Below are 18334 nucleotides of genomic sequence, written 5' to 3'. Positions count from 1 at the left end.
GGACTGTGGGAAGAGGTGCTGAATGGAGGTGTTGGAGGTGGGGAACACCTTGGAACAAGGGAAGAGGCTTGGAGTAGCCCACTGATAGAGGGAGGAAGCCTCTGGTCTGAGGGGGAAACCCCCAGGACCGTAGGAGGGGACCTCCCTTCCCCCGTCCCGGGTCTCCCTCAGCATCCAATCAATGTCCGTGCCCTCGGCTCCCCGCCCAGACGGAAGATGCTGGTGGGGGGTGGGGAGGGGAGCACGCAGTGCATTGTGGGCGAATCTCCGCACCTTCCCCTCCTTCTTCGCCCCCGCCCCCGCAGCGCGGTCCCGAGCTCTGCGAAGGAGGGGCTGAGGGAGCCTCGGGCTCGCGCGCCTCGGCGGTGACATCATCGCTTCGGCTCCGAGCGGAGCCACGCCTCCTGAACATGGTCATTGGTCGGTGCCACCCCCACCCCCCGCCCGCCCTGCCGAGGGGCGGGTCCCTCGGGCTCGCCGGGCCCAGTGCTACCCCCCCATTGGCTCGAGCTCGCCGTCCGTCAGGCGGCTGTTAAAGGGGCCGCGGCCCCGGGAGTGCAGGGAGGGGGCTGCTGGATTTTGGGGGGAGCAAGGGGGGCGGGGGAGGGGGCGGCTGCGGCCTCAAGGGGGGAGCCCAAGCCGGGGCCTAGAGACAGAGACAGCAACCCAGAGACAGAGACAGAGACGTCGAGACCCAGAGACAGCGCCGGGCGGGCGGCGAGAGCAGAAGGGAGGGAGGGAAGAAGGGAGGGGAGACAGCGAGACCTCGAGCCGGGGAAAGAGGGAAAGCAGGAAGGCAGGAAGACAGGAAGGCGGGGGCCCCTCCCGGCCTCCTCGGGGCTCCCGCCACCCCCGCCCCCGCCGCAGCCCCAGCGCCGCCACCCGATCAGGTAAGAGACGGAGTCCCGGAGACCCCGGAGACCCCGGAGTCCGGGCCTCGCGACGTCCCGCAGAGACCCTGGCGTCCCGGCTATCCCCCCCCCCCCCCGACGTCCCGCAGGGACCCCGGCATTCGGGCACCCCGCAGGGACCAGGACGGCCGGGCGTCCCTTCTCGCTCTGACATCCTCCAGAGATCCAAACATCCCGGCCTCCCCCACATCCTGCAGGAACCTGGGCCGGCGTCTCTACTTGCCCCAATGCCCCTCAGGGACCACGGAGTCTAGGCTTCCTGGGTCCCCTCTCAGGGACCCAGATATTTTGGACTCCCTGAGAATACGCTGGGGACCTAGGCATCCAAGCCCCAGCCCTTGTCCTTTCGGGGAGCCAGAAGTCCCTTCCCCCAGCCCCCACTGTATAGCTCCCCCGCTTCCATCTTTCCCTTCTCCGGGACCCATGCGTCCTGGCTTCCCCCCGAGCCGCACCCGCTTCATTCATCTCCGCCCATCTTTGGCCAGCGGCCCCATTCTAGAACCCTAGGCTCAGGCCCTTAGGCGGGATCATCTGGCCGGTCCCAGGCTCTGGCCTCAGGCCCAGGCTTGGAGCTGTCCATGGTGAAACCGGCTTGGCTAGACCTTCCCGTTCCCCCAAGCTCCCAGTCTCTAGGCTTGTTTTGAGCCATCCAGGACCCAGAGGTCTGGACTGCAGCCACCTGCCCCCCTCAGGGAGACAGGCGTCAAAGCCACCGTTCCTTGTTTCCTTAGGGACACAGGTATCCCCTTCCCCCAGGCCCCTTGCCCTCTGGGGGAACTAGATGTCCTCTCAGGACTGGCATGTTACAGAGGCCCAGCTCCAGGTGCTTAGGGTCTGAGTGATGGCCATTGGGGCTATGGCCTCACTCTAGCCAGCATCTCTCCTTCACTCAAGGCCTTTAAGGGATGTATGTGTGTGTGTGTGTGTGTGTGTGTGTGTGTGTGTGTGTGTGTTTGGGGGGCAGATCTTCGGGACTGAGCCATATATGTCTATGTTTTGAATGTGTTCCACCCACTTTTTGTGTTCTAGACTCAGCTAGCCATATGCTCTGCTTTATATATGTTCCAGCTGTGTGCCATATTCTGGATTTGTCCCAGGGCTCTGGCATGTTCTAGGCATCCTAGTTATGTCCTGTGTTCTAGATGTACTCCTGCTGCATGCATTTTATATGCTGGGTGCTCCAGGACAGTAGATCCCAAGCTGTCCTGTTTCCAGGCTGACTCTATGGGCTTCTAAGGCTCCAGAAACCTTTCTCAGGCTGGCCTCCTGAGTATCTTGGGACAGTCCACCTGTCTCAGGCCTGTCTGTGTTCTGCTTACTGAGCTGGAAGGGAGTGTGTATAAGTTCTATTCTTCGGTGCTGTTTGATGGAGATGAGGAGGAGGAAGAGGATGGCAGACTCTAGCTGTCTGGGACCCAGCTGCCACCCCACTGGGGCACAGGCATTCCTTCCTCTCACTCCAACCTCCTCAGAGATCTAACCTGCAGATGGGGCAGAACTGGCCCCTGGGACTCCCCAAACCAGTTAAACTGCTGGGGAAAAGAACAGGCTGAAAGTGTTGGCCTCCTCCACCCTCCTGCCCTCCAACCAGACCCGTCTGACCTGATGCCACCACAGGGAGGATAGACAGGCTCACCTCATTCCCAAGGCCACACCCACTACTCCCTAGAAGGGCCGCCCCTTGTTTCCTTCCTACTGGGTCCCTGAGGGAGCTGGATACCTGGAGAGTGAACCTGAAATGATCAGAGCAGGATTAAGAGGATCTGGGTTCAAATCCCCGTGCTAGAATTTACTGCTGGGATTTGAATCCAAGAACACATTCTACCTATATGCTCTTGGGACAGTCCCTTTTCTCATTTGTAAAATCAAAAGATCAGACTGGATACTCTCTGAAGTTTTTTCCCCCCAACTCTCAGCTTCTCATCTGATGGTCCTGTGATTTGATTATGTGAAATCACAATTTGTCATAATTAATATACTGCCCTCTTCTCTGTCCCATTGTGCCCCCCCAGGATTCCTCTTCCTTATTCTAAGACCACCCACGGACTGAGCCTCCTCCACTGCACTTATTCCAGCTTCTCCCTCCTTAGTGCCCCCTGTTGGTGGGTCTGGCACTGCCACCATGATGTGTGAGGTGATGCCAACCATCAGTGAAGATGCCCGGCGTGGCTCAGCCCTGGGCCCAGAGGAGGCAGGAGGGGCAGCGGGTGGTGAATTGGAGCGTCTCATGGTCACCATGCTCACAGAGCGTGAGCGCCTCCTGGAGACCCTTCGGGAGGCCCAGGATGGACTGGCTACAGCCCAGTTACGCCTTCGAGAACTGGGGCATGAGAAGGACTCACTGCAACGGCAACTCAGCATAGCATTACCCCAGGTAGGGGGCCTTGGTGGGGGCCCCAGAGGGACAGGGCTTGCTGTGGTCTTGGCTGGCTGCAAATAGTTGGGGGAGAGCATTCTCCTGCAAGGGAGAGGCAAGGATCCCCCTAACCAGGTTGGCTTTCGTGATGGGCTAAGAGGAGGGTGGCAAGCCCTGGCTTTGAAGCAGCAGGTCCTCTCGCTGGGCAGGACTGTTGTGGGCTTTAAGGGAGCCGATCGGCCAGATTATTTCTAAGTAGCTGCCCTCTTTGCAATCCTATGATCCCTTCTGCTCAGACGATAAGACCAGGATTATGTCAACTAAGTCTGAGAGGCAGCTCGACTTGGTGGAGAGAGAGCTGGCCTCAGCCTGGAAGACCCAGGTTCAAGTCTTGTCTCTGACCCCCGCTGCCTGCTGTGTGACCTGGATTCAGGCAACTCTCCAGGACTCCAAGATCCTGAGGAAGTGCTGGCCTGCCTTGATAGAGGGACTTTTCTTACCGGGAATTCTCTATGTGCCTGAGATCCCAGGGCCCAGCCCGATTCCTCTGACAGGCAGCAAAGGGCGAACAGGAAATGCACCAAGCCGGCCAGGATTAAGGGCAGGGACTTGGCCAGGAACTGCCCCATCTTGTAGCCAGCTGGCCATGTGGATGGGGCACCGGGAGGGAGCCAAGGGGGTCAGCAGGGGGCGGAGTCTGAGGGGACGCGGCCAGACCATAGACCGGAGGGACTCGCTGCTCCCCCAGGAATTTGCTGCCCTGACCAAGGAGCTGAATCTGTGCCGGGAACAGCTTCTGGAGCGGGAGGAGGAGATCGCCGAGCTGAAGGCCGAGCGCAACAACACCCGGGTAGGGCTGCAGGATCAGGCGGGGGGCACCCCTGGGTGGGGCTGAGATGGGTTGGAGGGTGTCCTGTCTCCACTTCAGGGGGAAGGTCCCTGCTCTGACATCTGAACTCACGGCCCCCTCAGCTGCTGCTGGAGCACCTGGAGTGCCTGGTGTCCCGACACGAGCGCTCCTTACGCATGACAGTCGTGAAGCGCCAGGCCCAGTCCCCGGCTGGGGTCTCCTCTGAGGTCGAAGTGCTCAAGGCCCTCAAGTCTCTGTTCGAGCATCACAAGGCACTGGATGAAAAGGTGGGCGGGACCAAGGGCCACGTGGGGGCGGGGCTAAGACAGTTCGGCCCCCGGGATGGGGCGGGGCGGGGCGGGGCCTAGAAGGTGGTGAAAGTAAGGGGAGCCCCGCTCATAAGACGGCGAGAGGCGGGGCCTAATGGAGGGCGTGGCTGAGGACAGACGGAGCGGCCCTGCCCCAGGGTGGGGGAATGGAAGCTCAGCCCAGGGGCGGGGTTAATGGAGGGCGGGGCTAAAAAGAGAGGGGACAGGAGGGCAGTGTTTGAGGGTCTGGTGAAGGAGAGGCGGGGTCTGACCTCTATTCATTCCCCAATCAGGTGCGGGAGCGCCTCCGACTGGCCCTGGAGCGGGTGGCGGTGCTGGAAGAAGAGTTGGAGCTGAGTGGCCAGGAGGTGGGGGCGGGGCAAGGGTCCAGGGGCAGGTGGGAGCAGAGCTTGTCTGGGATGACGCTAGGCTGGGAAAGCGGATGCGGCAAAGGGGAGGGGTGGTGCATCACCCTACTGGGACTCCCTGACCCTTGCACCTCTCTTCCAGTCTCTAAACCTGAGGGAGCAGCTGTCTAGGGGCCGGCGTTCCGGCCTGGAGGAGGCGGGGAAGGAAACAGATGGGCAGGTGAGGCCCCCTTGGCCCCCAGGTCACATAAGCGGCGCCCACCCCCCTAATCCTACTGACCTCATCACCGCGCCCAAGTCTAAATGACTCCGCGCAGCGGGGCCCCCCCCCAGTCTCTTCAGATTCTTTACCCCATCTTTGCCTATTGCATCTCCTTTGGCATCTCTGCCCTCTCTCCATGTTTCTGCTGCTCTCTTTGACTTCTCCGGTGTCTCTCTCTTGCTGATGTCTCACCCCACTTCCCTGTGACCCGCTCTTGTCTCTCTTCTTCTGGGTCTTGGTCCTCCTTGGGCACAGTCTCTGGTGAACGGGCTTGTGGGGGAACCCAACCGCCGAGTGGTGGAGTTGGAAGAAGCCCTGGAGCGACAACGGGCCGAGACTGGGCAACTTCGGGAACGCCTGGCTGCCCTCTGCCGCCAGATGGGACAGCTGGAGGAAGAGCTGGGGGCCGCCCACCGGGAGCTGGGCAAAGCCGAGGAGGCTGGCCTCAAGCTTCAGCGCGACCTTAAAGAGGTGAATGAGTCTGGGAAGTGGGGGTGGGGTGGGGTTCTGCCTCTTTTCCTCCCTCCCCGGCGGTTGGCAGCCAGCCCTGAGCTCAGCCAAGCATGCAGTTTAGCTATTCCCAAAACAGCCCTGTGGACTGGAGCTTCTAAACTCTTGGCCCAATTCACTCTTGGCTCCCTCTAGAGGCAGAATGGGGGATTACATTTTCCATGATAGTCTAGGAAAGGGTTCCAGGATTCAGGGGCACCATTTCCTGTGATGCCTCAAGCTGGTACTGTAGAATCCTCACCTAGGCAGCTAGGTGGTGGTGGGTCTGGAATCAGGAAGATGACTTCAAATCCAGCCTTAGGCACTTACTAGATTGGGACCTTTAGCAAATCCCTTGAATCCTCTGCCTTAGTTTCTTGAAGTGTAAAATAGCTCCTTCCTCCCAGGGTTTTCCTGAGGATGAAATGAGATATTTCTAAAGTGCTTGGCACAGTGCCTGACAAATTCTTTCTCCCTCCCTCCCTTCTTTCTTTCTCTCTCCCTCCCTCCCTCCTTTCTCTTCCTTCCTTTCTTCTTCCTTCCTTTCTTTTTTCTTTCTTTCTTTCTTTCTTTCTTTCTTTCTTTCTTTCTTTCTTTCTTTCTTTCTTTCTTTTTCTTTCTTTCTTTCTTTCTTTCTTTCTTTCTTTCTTTCTTTCTTTCTTTCTTTCTTTCTTTCTTTCTTTCTTTCTTTCTTTCTTTCTTTCTTTCTTTCTTTCTTTCTTTCTTCTTCCTTCCTTCCTTCCTTCCTTCCTTCCTTCCTTCCTTCCTTCCTTCCTTCCTTCCTTCCTTCCTTCCTTCCTCCTTCCTTCCTTCCTTCCTTCCTTCCTTCCTTCCTTCCTTCCTTCCTTCCTTCCTTCCTTCCTTCTTTCTTTCTTTCTTTCTTTCTTTCTTTCTTTCTTTCTTTCTTTCTTTCTTTCTTTCTTTCTTTCTTTCTTTCTTTCTCCTTCATTCCCTCCTTCTCTCCCTTCCTCCTCCCTCCCCTCCCCTTCTTTCTATCTTCCTTCCTTCCTTCCTTCCTTCCTTCCTTCCTTCCTTCCTTCCTTCCTTCCTTCCTTCCTTCCTTCCTTTCCTTCTAAGAATTGATACTAAGTATTGGTTTCAAAGCAGAAGAGTGGTAAGGGATAGGCAATTGAGATTAAGTGACTTGGTGAGTTGCCTGGGGTCACACAGCTAGGAAGTGTCTGAAGTCAGATTTGAATGCAGGATTCCCTGTACTCCAGGCCTGGTTCTCTATCCATGGAGTCATCTAGCTGCCTGGGACCACATTTCCCATTATAAGAGCCCCTTGATTCAGGGTCTTGGCTGCCCCAGGACTTGATAGAAGTTATGGTCACCAGAATCTCCCAAGGAGATTTATGGGATGGCTAAGACAGTGAGAGGTTCCATTTTCCAAGCCACTTCTGTCCCCCACAGGCGTTGGCACAGAGAGAGGATATGGAAGAGAGGATCACAACGCTGGAGAAGCGGTACCTGAGTGCACAGCGGGAGGCCACCTCACTCCATGATGCCAATGACAAGTTGGAGAATGAGCTAGCCAGCAAGGAATCTCTGTACCGCCAGGTGGGACCAGGAGGCAGGGCCTCAGCAAGGGAGGGGTTAACTCCTGGCTGAGCTTGGGATGGCAGGAGGGGGCTCTGTCTAGGATAAACCCAGACCAGGACTCAGATTTATCCATGGAATTCCTGTTCATCTGGTTTGGGGCAGTGATGGGGCCTGAATATGTTTGCATATCTCCAACTCACAGTCTCTTGCTCCACAGAGCGAGGAAAAGGGCCGCCAGCTGGCAGAGTGGCTGGAGGATGCGAAGCAGAAACTAGCTCAGACGCTGCAGAAGGCGGAAACACTGCCCGAGATTGAGGCACAACTGGCGCAGAGGGTAGCAGCCCTCAGCAAGGTGGGGAAGGGGCTCTGGAGGGCAGGATCTGGCCTGGGAGGTGGGGAGGGGGCAGACCACTCAACTGGTCCCCGCTGCAGGCGGAGGAACGCCATGGGAACTTTGAGGAGCGCCTGAGGCAGCTGGAAGCACAATTGGAGGAGAAGAACCAGGAGCTGCAAAGGGTGGGTACTCCTGGCAAGGCAAGGCTAGGGAGAGGAGGCAGTGGGCCAGGCCTCCTGGAGGAGGCTGGTGGAAGTGGACGAATGGGAGGAGGAGGGAAGAAAGAAGGGAAAGAGGAGGAGAGGGAGGAACGGAAGCAGTTTGCTCGCTCGCAGGCAGCTCACCCAGGGGCTCCGGCCCCTGCCCCTTCTCCAGGCCCGGCAGCGGGAGAAGATGAATGACGAACACAACAAGCGTCTCTCTGACACAGTGGACAAGCTGCTGAGCGAGTCCAATGAGCGGCTGCAGCTGCACCTCAAAGAGCGCATGGGGGCACTGGAGGAGAAGGTGGGTAGGAGGCTCGCCCTATGCTTGCAGGATCTGTCAGAGGACAAGCATTTATAGAGTGTCTCCTGTGCTAGCCACTGGGGATACAAAGCCAGGGCCACAGTCCCTGCCCTCGAGGAGCTTGCAGTCTAGGCACCCAGGCAGGGGAATCAAGCAAGGTCTCCTCCGAGAAGGCTTCCTTCAAGCAGCCCTGAATGAAAAGGAGGGTTCTAAATCGAGCAGGTTAGGAGGGAGAGCACAGAAGACCATCAGGGCTGAGGCTCCCCAGTGGGAAATGGAGGGTTCCCTAGAGACAAAGAGAAGAAGCTCCTTGTGGATGCACAGTCGGGTGTGCCTCTGAGGGGGAAAGGGGGCCAATCAAGGAGATTTCAATGCCGCAGGAGCCGCTTTATCTGTTCTTAGAAGCACTAGAGAGTTTACTGACAGGGTCAGAGTCCAACTGAGAAAAACGTTCCAGCTCCCAAAGTCTGTGGAGAATAGGTTGGAAGAGATTGGACAGAGGCAGAGATAGAGTCAGAGACACACGGAGAGTCAAAGATAGAGTTAGAGACTCGAGACAGAGGCAGAGGAAGCAGGGAAAGTCATGAAGTAGAGAAGGTGAGAGGCCATCAGGTGGGGTAGGAGAGGGGAGTTTCCAGGAAATCCTGGGGCGATAGTAAGGGCTGGCTGGGCAGAAGCATAAGGAGGTTGTGGGTCCCCACTCCGGAAGATCCTAGGCAGCTCCAGGGAAGTGTGCCTCCTTTCCACAAATCCCGTTCTCCCACAGGATAGAATGGCGGGTTCCAAGAGAAAGGGGGCCAGAAGCCTTTGCCCTTCCTAGTCCAGGGCTCCACTCTCCCCCCACCCCAGCCCCACTCCTTCCCAGGACTCCAGGGCTTTGGAGACCCCATGGCCAGGGATCTAGAAATGGGCTCTGCCTTGACTTTCCCAATTTTTCCCTGGGGGCTCCAGTTAACGCCCTCGTTAGGCTCCAAATCCCAGGCTGGGGCGTCCCTTCCCGGAGGCAGGTTAAAGAAGGGGCCCTCAGCGGTCCACATGTTCCACGTTTGGAGCCTCCTAGCCCCGCGTGTTAACCTTTCTCCTCCCAGAACACGCTAAGCGAGGAGATTGCTAGCATGAAGAAGCTTCAGGATGAGCTGCTGCTCAACAAGGTGAGGCTGGGGGCGGAGCCAAGAGAGGGATGGGGCTTCCTGGGAAGTGGGCGTGACCTCAGAGCTACCAGGCGGTTGAACACAGGACTGGTACAGGAAGAGGCGGGGGAGGCGTGGCCTGAGCCAGGGACAGAGGTGGGGCCTAGACGGGGGAGGAGCTTCGCGCTAAACCTCGCCCTTCGCGCCTCCCTCCCTGTCCCCCAGGAGCAACTCCTGGCCGAGATGGAGCGGATGCAGATGGAGATCGACCAGCTGCGAGGGCGGCCGCCTTCCTCTTACTCCAGGTGACTCCTGGGAACCCCACTGGGCCAGTGGTGGGGGGCTGAAATGCCTGTCGCATTGGAGGAAGGGGGTCTGGGTGGGAGAGGGAAAAGGCAGCTTGGGACCATGGAGGCCCAGCCTGTTCCCAAATTCTTTTTTTCTTTTTTTAACCCCTCACCTTCCGTCTTGGAGTCAATACTAGGTATTGGTTCTAAGGCAGAAGAGGGGTAAGGGCGAGGCAATGGGGGTCAAGTGACTTGCCCAGGGTCACACAGCTGGGAAGTGTCTGAGGCCAGATTTGAACCCAGGACCTCCCATCTCTAGGCCTGGCTCTCAATCCACTGAGCCACCCAGCTGCCCCTCTGTTCCCAGATTCTGAAGGACTTTCATGTTTCTTCTGCCTGGAGTTTTTTCTGGGCCTCAGTTTCCCCAACAGGTGGGGGAAGACAAGGAGTTGTGTCAGGGGAACCCAGAGGCTGCTGGGAATCCTTGGGGCAATATCTTTGTTCTGGGAAAGTCTAGGCAGTGGGATCCAATGACCTGGGCGATGCGCTTGTGCACTCCTGGCTTCCTGGGCTGGCCTGGAGGATCTCTAAGCCCCTTCTTATTCTTATCCCCCGCAGGTCCCTCCCCGGCAGTGCTCTGGAGCTGCGCTACTCTCAGGCCCCAACGCTGCCATCGGGCGCTCACCTGGACCCCTATGGTGCCCCTGGAGGCCGGGTCAGCAAGAGAGGGGGCCGCTGGCCTGGCACCAAGGATGAGCCAGCCAAGGTCTGAGTCCTGGGGGACAGCTTGGAGGCGGCGGCCCTGGGGGTGAAGGGGAGGGGCTGCAGGACCAGCACCTCTGGTTCCTTTCCTGAGATGACCAGCTGGGGAGCCTAGGCTAGTGGGGGTGGGTCTTGGGGTGCTGCCAGGTGCACATTGCACAGACCATTGGAGGGTTCCTTTTTCCTCAGGCTCAGGAGTGGGCAGACCGAGTGGCGGGCCGGGAATCTTCCTCCGGCTCTGGAACTGGGCCAGGTTCTGGTGCGGGACCTTTCGAGGCAGACCTGGAGGGCTCTGATGAGGACGAACCTGAGGGTCTGTTTGGACCGGAGCTGCTGTCACCCAGTGGGCAGGCGGATGTGCAGACCCTCGCTATCATGCTGCAGGAGCAGCTCGAGGCCATCAATAAGGAAATCAAGTGCGAGTCTGGGCTTTGGGGTTTGGGAGTGGGGCTGAGCTCTACCTTTCCCTTGAGGATGCCACTGCCAGGAAGTCGGCCGGACTGAGCCCTGATCCTGGGCCCCTGTGCTCCTCTCCTCCAGGCTTATCCAGGAGGAGAAGGAGACAACGGAGCAGCGGGCAGAGGAGCTGGAGAGCAGGGTGTCCGGCTCTGGCCTGGACTCCCTGGGACGCTACAGGGCCAGCTGCTCCCTTCCGCCTTCCCTGACCACATCCACCCTGGCCAGTCCTTCGCCCCCTAGCTCTGGCCACTCCACCCCTCGCCCTGCCCCGCCCAGCCCTGCTCGGGAAGCTCCAGCCAACAGCACTAGCAACACTGCAGAAAAGCCTGTGAGTGCTTGGCTCCCCTTGCCCCCCAGAAGGGCCCATGGGTGCCACACACACCCAGTGTGGCCTCTCTCTCTAGACTGGCTGGCCTGGGAGGCCAGACAACCCTTGAGATCAGGGAGAGCCCCCCTACTGAAACGGATCAGCAAAGACCCTCGTCCCCACCTGGGGCTCTCTTTTGGATCACAGACTGTCCCCATGGGGGCCCTGGGGCGGGGGCTGTCAGGAAATGAGTCCCCGGCCTTGGGACCCAGAAACCTGCAGGTGCCCCCCTAGTGAAGCAGCCAGGCTTTCAGGGAGTCAGGGGTAGCTCAGGTGGAGATGGGCGAAGTCACAGCAAATTCTGACTGGAAGGACGGGAAAGCCCCAAGGAACCCAGGGAGCCCTGCACGGCTGGGCTGCGGTCAGGAGGAAGTGACCTAGAAAGAGAATGCTGCCTGCCTGGTTCCTTCTCCCCGAGTCTGGGGTTCCCAGGAGCCTCAGAAGAATGAAACGGGCTCGGGGATCCCAGAGGGCCGGCCGGTCATTTGTCCGAGGTCCTGGTGTTAGGCCTAGATTCCACCACAGCTGGGGCTTCCAGGAGACCCCCCTTGGGGACTCTTTGAGGCCCACTGACCTCGGGTTCCAGAGGGGAACGGCCGCTCTGGGTGAGCAGGGATTCCTCTCCAAGACGTGAGCTCCCAACTCCCTCCAAAGGGGTCCCCTGTGAGGCAGCATGGGCCAGACTGGGTCCTGCAGCAGCATCAGGGGCAGGAAATCCCGGACAATAGAGAGCCCTAGTGAGCCACGGCCAGACTGGAGGGGTGGCCGCCCAAGCCCCTGTCTTGTCCTAGGAGTCCTGGGTGAGGGCAGGGCAAGTGCCTGACGCTGGGGGGGTTCCTTTCTGTCTGCAGAACCACGTGCCCAGAGAGGACGGTGTGGTCTCTGGGGACACGCCGCCCCCCACGCCACGATCTGCCCGCCTTGAGAAGATGACCCAGGCCCTAGCTCTGCAGGCTGGGGGCTCCCTGGAGGACGGGAGCCCTGCACGGCCCAGGTCAGCTTCTCCGAGGCCAGGGGACGGGGCACCATCCAGGCCACACAGTGTTCAGACCTGGGCGTCCGGCTCCCGTCCAGGGTTCAGAAGCTCCCCCAGAGGGCCAGGCAGGGACACGTCCAGTGATACAATGGAGAGGCAGGGCTCATGCTGCTCTCCAGAGAACCTCCGGACTCTTCCTGATTATTCCCTCGCCACTCTAGCCCTACTGTGCGCCTATGGCAAAGGGGCCTATTGTGCGGATGTGGAAAAGGCATTTAGCTAACAACTCGGCGAAGGCCTTTGGTCGGGAGCTCACAGGCTCATAGTTTTAGAAGCGACAGAGTTTTGAGGTCCTTCAGAGAACCCCCACCCCAGCCTCCCAGCATCCCTCTGGTCTCCAGAGGGCAGGACCTGGAGGCCACCCAGTGTGGCTGGGATGGAGCTGGGACTTCAGAGCATGGAAGACCCAGGGGAGCCCTTGAAATCTGGTCTGAACTCCTATTTTATAGCCAGGCAAACTGAGGCCCAGGGACTGGGAAGAAACTTGCCCAAGGTCACAGGTTAAGTTAATGGCAGAGAGGAGCCCAGAACCCTCACTCTATAGCTGCTTCCTCTCGATGGCAGGGAGGACTGGGCCTGGGAACTGCCCTCATCACACCGCTTTCCCCTCCTTCCCACAACAGCGAAGGGGCCCCAGACCCCCTCCATAAGGCCCCCAAGAAGAAGAGCATCAAGTCCTCCATTGGCCGCCTCTTTGGCAAGAAGGAGAAGGGCCGCCTGGGAGGCCCTCCAGGCCGAGACGGGCCCTCTCTGGGTAGGTCCAGGACCCTCCTTGGGATTTCCTGTGGGAGTTTTTCTGTTCTGGGAGAAGTCCAAGGCCCAGGCTCACCCTCCCTGTCCTTCCTGGTCCCCCTTCTCTGTCCCAGCCGGCACCCCCTCCGACGAGATGTCCCCTGCTGACCCTCTGGGGCTGTCAAAGCTCACAGGGCCTCCTGGAGATAAAGACCGAAGGAACAAGAGGAAGTGAGCAGGGCTTGGGCTGGGGGGCCGGGGAGGCCTGAGGCTCTGCTTGGCTTGGCTCCAGGGGGTTGGAGGGCCGGGGAAGCCCCAGACAGGCTCCTCTGGGGAGCAGCACCAAGGACAGTTCCCTGGCAATTCTCTCACCCTGGGTCTTTGAACCTCCAGGCATGAGCTCTTGGAGGAAGCCTGTCGACAGGGCCTGCCCTTTGCCGCCTGGGATGGACCCACCGTTGTCTCCTGGCTGGAGGTATTGGCCCCCCCAGACGGACCCCAGGTCGGGAAGGCTGGGGAATACTGGCCCCGGGAGACCCCGGCCTGGGGACACACCCCGCAGCAGGAGAGGGACGGGGAGGCCAGGGCTCTGAACGCTGTCTCCTTCCTCTGGCCTCCCTTCTCCCTTGACTCTTCCCGTCTCTCCCGGGCAGCTGTGGGTGGGGATGCCAGCCTGGTATGTGGCCGCGTGCCGGGCCAACGTGAAGAGCGGGGCCATCATGGCCAACCTGTCTGACACGGAAATCCAACGGGAGATCGGCATCAGCAACCCCCTGCACCGGCTCAAGCTCCGGCTGGCCATCCAGGAGATGGTGTCCCTGACCTCCCCTTCGGCACCCGCCTCTTCCCGAACGGTGAGCCCGCCTCGGAGCCCCTCGGGGGCCTGGCCTCAGGCTCGGCTCCTTCGAACCCAGAGCTCAGCCCCTCCCCCCAGTTGAATAAGAAGAGGTAGAGACAGACAGAGGCACAGACACAGACAGAAACACAGACACAGGCGACTGGGTGTTGGGGACCCCACTAGCGTCCCTGGCCCTCCAGCTACAGTCAGGGATGGTGTCATCTCAACTTCCCAAGTGCCTTTAGGAATATCTCAGTGGGTGCTCTTATTCTTCTCGCTTTACAGTGGAGGAAACTGAGGGAGAGGCTAACCGCCTTGCCCAGGGCGGGTCTCGCAGGCGGGATTTGAACTGAGGACTTCCTAACTGCCGGCACTCAGAGAGAGCAGACACAAGTCTTGCGCCTGCCACTTTCCCTGCTTCCTTTAAGGCCCTTGACCTCCCTGTACCTCAGTTCCCTTAATTGTAAAATGAGGGGTTCGGTCTGGGAGGTTCAGAATCCATGATCCCACTGAGGCCCAGGGAGAGCCCGAGATGCCAGAGCCAGAGGGCCACACAGGGTGACCATGGTAGACACAAAGCGGCAGGAACGGTGAGCTCAGCGCTCTCCCACCCGTCCCACTAGGTGCGAATCCTCCTGGAGCTTTAGGGAGCCGCCAGGGTCCGCCCCCTCCCTCCTGGTCCCACGCCGCGGTCCAGGGAGGGGCCTGGCCTGCGGGGCTTCGCTCCTAATGCCACTCCCACCTCCTGCAGTGCACCGGCAACGTTTGGATGACCCACGAGGAGATGGAGTCACTCACGGCCGCCACTAAGCCAGTGAGTGTAACCAGCACGGAGAGGGCGGGGACAAGGGAGGGAGGAAAGGGAGGTGACCGGTCTCCATCCCGGCCCCTCCCGCGCCGTAACCCGCCCCCTCCCCTTTTCTCGCCTCTCCCCTCGCGCTCCCCGCGGCTGTGGCGCCAGGAGCCCAAGGAGATCAGCTGGGAGCAGGTGATCCCGTCTGCGCCTGCGCGGACTGCATGGCTCCTTCACTTTCTCCCCGCTCCTGCCCCTGCCTGAGCCGTTCCATTGTCATCGTGGGCTGGGGGGGAACAGGGGAGGGAGACGCTCTGGATTGAACCATTCTCATCAGACTCTGTGTGCGCCTGCGCTGGCTGCATTACTGCGCCGCGGAACGTTCCATTACCGTCGAGGGAGGGGGAAGGCTCACTCTGGGTTGAACCATTATCACCGCGGGTTGCATGGTGCCTGAGCTCTGGAATGTTCCATTATCATCGCGTTTGGAGGGGGAAGAAGTGCTGGGAGGAACCATTGTCAAGATCCTTCCTGTGTAGTAGATGAAGGTTGTTTCCATTGTGGGGGAGGGAGGAGAATTGAAGATTAGCTCATTCTCTCGATAGCGAGCTTTCCTACTAGGGGTTGAGGTTGAAGAAGAGAGGGAGACTATCAGTTGTACTATCCCATTCTCCGGATGGGGGAGTCGGCGGACTTTTCCATTAGGTATGAGGGGGCTTAGCTCAAGGATAGTTCCTTTGCGTTGAGATGGGGGAGTTCTTGGAAGGGGCCAATGCAGGAAAGGGAGAGATGTTGGACCTCTCAATATCTCATCCTTGTTCCTGAGTTTGTGCACTCCCCACTCCCCACCGGCCCCAGATCCTGGCCTACGGCGACATGAACCACGAGTGGGTGGGAAACGACTGGCTGCCCAGCCTGGGGCTGCCCCAGTACCGCAGCTACTTCATGGAATCCTTAGTTGACGCTCGCATGCTCGACCACCTCAACAAGAAAGAGCTTCGAGGCCAGCTCAAGATGGTAGACAGCTTCCACAGGTGGGGGCCGGCCTAGGCGTGCCCCTGGGGAGGCGATGGCCAAAGAAAACTAGCTCTTGGGAAGTCCCGCCCACGGGAGGGTACCATGGCCGTGGGGTGGGCAGAATACAGTGTCCACTGTGGGGAGAGGGGAGATGCAGTGGCCAAGGGCTTTGGTGGCCAACCTAAAGCACAAGTTTTCGGGGAGTACCCGCCCCTTAAGGGATTTGGACCTTAGCTCCTCCCCACTGCCATACTTAACCCAACCACTCTTCTGGCCCTAACCTCCACAGAGTGAGTCTCCACTATGGGATCATGTGTTTGAAGAGGCTCAACTATGACCGGAAAGACCTGGAGCGGAGGCGAGAGGAAAGTCAGAGCCACGTGAGAGGTGCGACTGGGGGACTGGTGCTGGCGTTCAGGGCTCAGACTCCCTTCCTCAAAGATGTGGGCTGGGTAAGGGTAAGGACCCAGCCAGGAAAGAGCTGGAGGGAAATCTGGGGTTCAGCGTTAGTATTCAGAGCTCCTGCCACCCGCCATAACGGTGGGGTCCAATGAGCTGAGCAGGGGCGGTGGGATTGGTGTTGGCAAAGGCTCTGTACCCCTCCCCTCAAGGGCTCCCTATGGATGGGCTGAGAGGGTTGGGTCGGTGTTGGCATTCAAGGCTACCTCTCCTCCATTTTCCTCAGACGTGATGGTGTGGTCGAATGAGCGGGTGATGGGCTGGGTTTCAGGCTTGGGGCTGAAGGAGTTTGCTGGAAACCTGTCTGAGAGCGGCGTGCACGGGGCCCTGCTGGCCCTGGACGAGACCTTCGACTGTTCAGACCTGGCCTTGCTGCTGCAGATCCCGACACAAAACGCACAGGTCGGGCTGACTGCCAGCCTGGGGGGTGGCGGGTGCGGCCGGAAAGTATGAGGCAATGCCAGCCTGCTCACCAACGCTGTCTTCCCAGGCCCGACAGCTGCTGGAGAAAGAGTTCGGGAACCTCATTTCCATGGGCACTGATCGGAGGCTGGACGAGGTAGGCGCCTCCCAGGCTGGGTGCTCGTCTGGAGGCGGCGGGAAGGGGAGCCAACCCCTGCCAGCTCAGGGGCTGGACAGTAAAAGGCTCTCTACCTCTTCTCCTCCCCAGGACAGCGCCAAGTCTTTCAGTCGCTCCCCGTCGTGGCGGAAGATGTTCCGAGAGAAGGACTTGCGCGGAGTCAGCCCAGACTCTGCCGAGATGCTGCCCCCCAACTTCCGCTCGGCGGCCGCGGGAGCCCTGGGCTCTCCTGGCCTCCCACTGCGTAAACTGCAGCCCGACGGTGAGTTCTCTATCAGCCGTTGGGGCTTCAAGCGGAGATGGACTGTCCCGAGGCACCCACCAGGTGGCGGAAAAGCCCATTATCCGCGGAGGGACATGGATCTAGGGCGGGTGGATTGTGGCGGGCTGGGGGCGTTTGCCAGTGGACTCCTCCATTCTTAGACGGGGAGGGGAGGAAATGGGGTGTGGAGGAGGGGACCTGGTACATTCCTGGAGCCTAATCTCTGAAAATTATCAGTCCTTTGGGTTAAGGAGATAGTGAAAGTAGGGATTGACGAGACAAGGAAGACAAAGAAGGGGCTGCCCTGGAACCTCGAGGTTGGGAAAGGGGCTCCGGAGGAATGCAAATTTGCAGGCTGAGGAAGACTGCTGTCCCGCGTGTGGGAAGATCATAAGGAGATGCATGGGGGAGGTTTTTTTTTTTTTTAAGGATCTCCTTTGTAATGGATTTTTTTACTCGCTTCTCGAGGAAAAGGGAGGACAGCCTTCGTTCTCTCCCAAATTCTGAACTCCTTGCTTTTCTAGTCTTCAGAGGTTCTTGCATACAGCTGTTAATTAATAGAGTTGCTGACTGGGAGGGGGCGGGGAGGAATAGAAATGGATCAAACCAAGTGGCTCTCTCCTTGGCGGAAGAGAGGTTCCACCTGACTTTATCCCCTGCCCCAATCCTAGGCCCTCCTTCGGGGAGCCCGCGGGCGGATGGCGGAGTCTCCGTGCGGACATACTCCTGTTAGTGCTCAGCCAGGTGAGGGGGCCTTCCGGAGTACCGGAACTACGGCTTTCCGAGCTTCCTGACCTGCCCTCCCCCCTCCTCCAGTACAGGTGGGCGCGCCCAGGAGGAGCATCAGTAGGGGGAGATGAAGGTCCGCCTCTGCTCCCCGCTCCAAGAGAATGGACTCATCCGCGGAAGGGGCCGGGTTCGGAGGGACTAGTGAGTCTCTCTGGACTGAACCATTTTGTACAGACCAGGAGGGAGAGGCGTGGTCTCAGCCTCTGGCCAATCCACGTGAACTGGATTTCGGGAAGGGAGGGGGCAGTTTGGAATCTTCCTCCTCCCTTTTGCTACTTTGTAATTTATTTCTGTTTCCGAGTGAGGGGAAGAGGGAGCTCAACCTCGCCTCCTCAGGGGCCGCATGCTGGGGGCGGGGCGTGACCCGCCCCTTGCTCCTACCTTCCCACAGTTCTCCTTCCCCTCTTCAGTCCTGGGGCCCCAGTCCTCCCGGGCGCGCCCCCGCGGGGGACTCGCTGCTACAGGCCCCGCCTCCTCCTCTCTCCCCCTCCCTTTCCTTCCTTGGGAAAGGGGGGGACGTGGAAGCCTCGTTTTTTCCGATTATCCGGGCCGCCTCAAAGTCCCGATTATCCAGGCAGGCATTTTGGGGGTGGGGTTTGGGGGCCCCTTTCCCTGTCCGTGTGTCTCGCGTATTCTGGATCTCGTCTTGCCCTCCCCCTGACCCGTTATTCCGGGGAGTGGGACGAAGGGAGAGGAGGAACCTAGGTGTCCCTTCCCTGCCCAGTCCCCGGTCTTCTCCGCGGGCTCCGGTTTGTTTTGTTTTGTTTTGTTTTTTGTTTCTGTTTTGCATGGGAGAATCCGCCGGGGCAAGGGCGGGGGAAGGGGATGGGCCCCCTCCGTCCTCGTGCCCCCACCTCAGATGTCAGTGATCTTGGTGAAAGAAAACTGTTTCGAAA

At 59.3% G+C, this 18334-nt stretch overlaps 1 protein-coding gene and 1 long non-coding RNA gene across 5 annotated transcripts; one reads left to right on the top strand and one right to left on the bottom strand.

The window, feature by feature from the left end:
• The first annotated feature begins 651 nt into the window (after nt 1-651).
• PPFIA3 (PTPRF interacting protein alpha 3) lies at nt 652-18334 on the top strand. Its single transcript, XM_056796758.1, has 29 exons — nt 652-890; nt 2924-3285; nt 4016-4117; nt 4240-4404; nt 4719-4793; nt 4936-5013; nt 5311-5526; nt 6958-7104; nt 7304-7438; nt 7519-7602; nt 7796-7927; nt 9016-9078; nt 9283-9362; nt 9963-10110; nt 10296-10522; nt 10647-10893; nt 11784-11926; nt 12592-12722; nt 12835-12931; nt 13094-13175; nt 13354-13554; nt 14290-14352; nt 14500-14526; nt 15190-15365; nt 15638-15735; nt 16034-16209; nt 16298-16366; nt 16478-16649; nt 17321-18334. The coding sequence occupies exons 2-29, from the start codon at nt 3034-3036 to the stop codon at nt 17380-17382; spliced, it is 3648 nt and encodes a 1215-aa protein (XP_056652736.1). The 5' UTR covers nt 652-890; nt 2924-3033; the 3' UTR covers nt 17383-18334.
• LOC107649095 (uncharacterized) lies at nt 4235-7404 on the bottom strand. Of its 4 annotated transcripts, none has more exons than XR_008911703.1 (5): nt 7287-7404; nt 5875-5958; nt 5145-5517; nt 4698-4760; nt 4235-4371 (listed from the first exon to the last, which is right to left on the bottom strand). It is a non-coding gene; the product is annotated as an uncharacterized LOC107649095 (long non-coding RNA). The 4 variants fall into 4 exon arrangements; XR_008911705.1 differs by having other exon boundaries at nt 5145-5370; XR_008911702.1 differs by lacking the exon at nt 7287-7404 and having other exon boundaries at nt 5875-6271.

This window comes from Monodelphis domestica, chromosome 4 (genome assembly GCF_027887165.1).
Source record: "Monodelphis domestica isolate mMonDom1 chromosome 4, mMonDom1.pri, whole genome shotgun sequence".
In the NCBI taxonomy this organism is placed as follows: domain Eukaryota; kingdom Metazoa; phylum Chordata; class Mammalia; order Didelphimorphia; family Didelphidae; genus Monodelphis; species Monodelphis domestica.
This window is presented reverse-complemented; position numbering and strand designations above follow the sequence as displayed.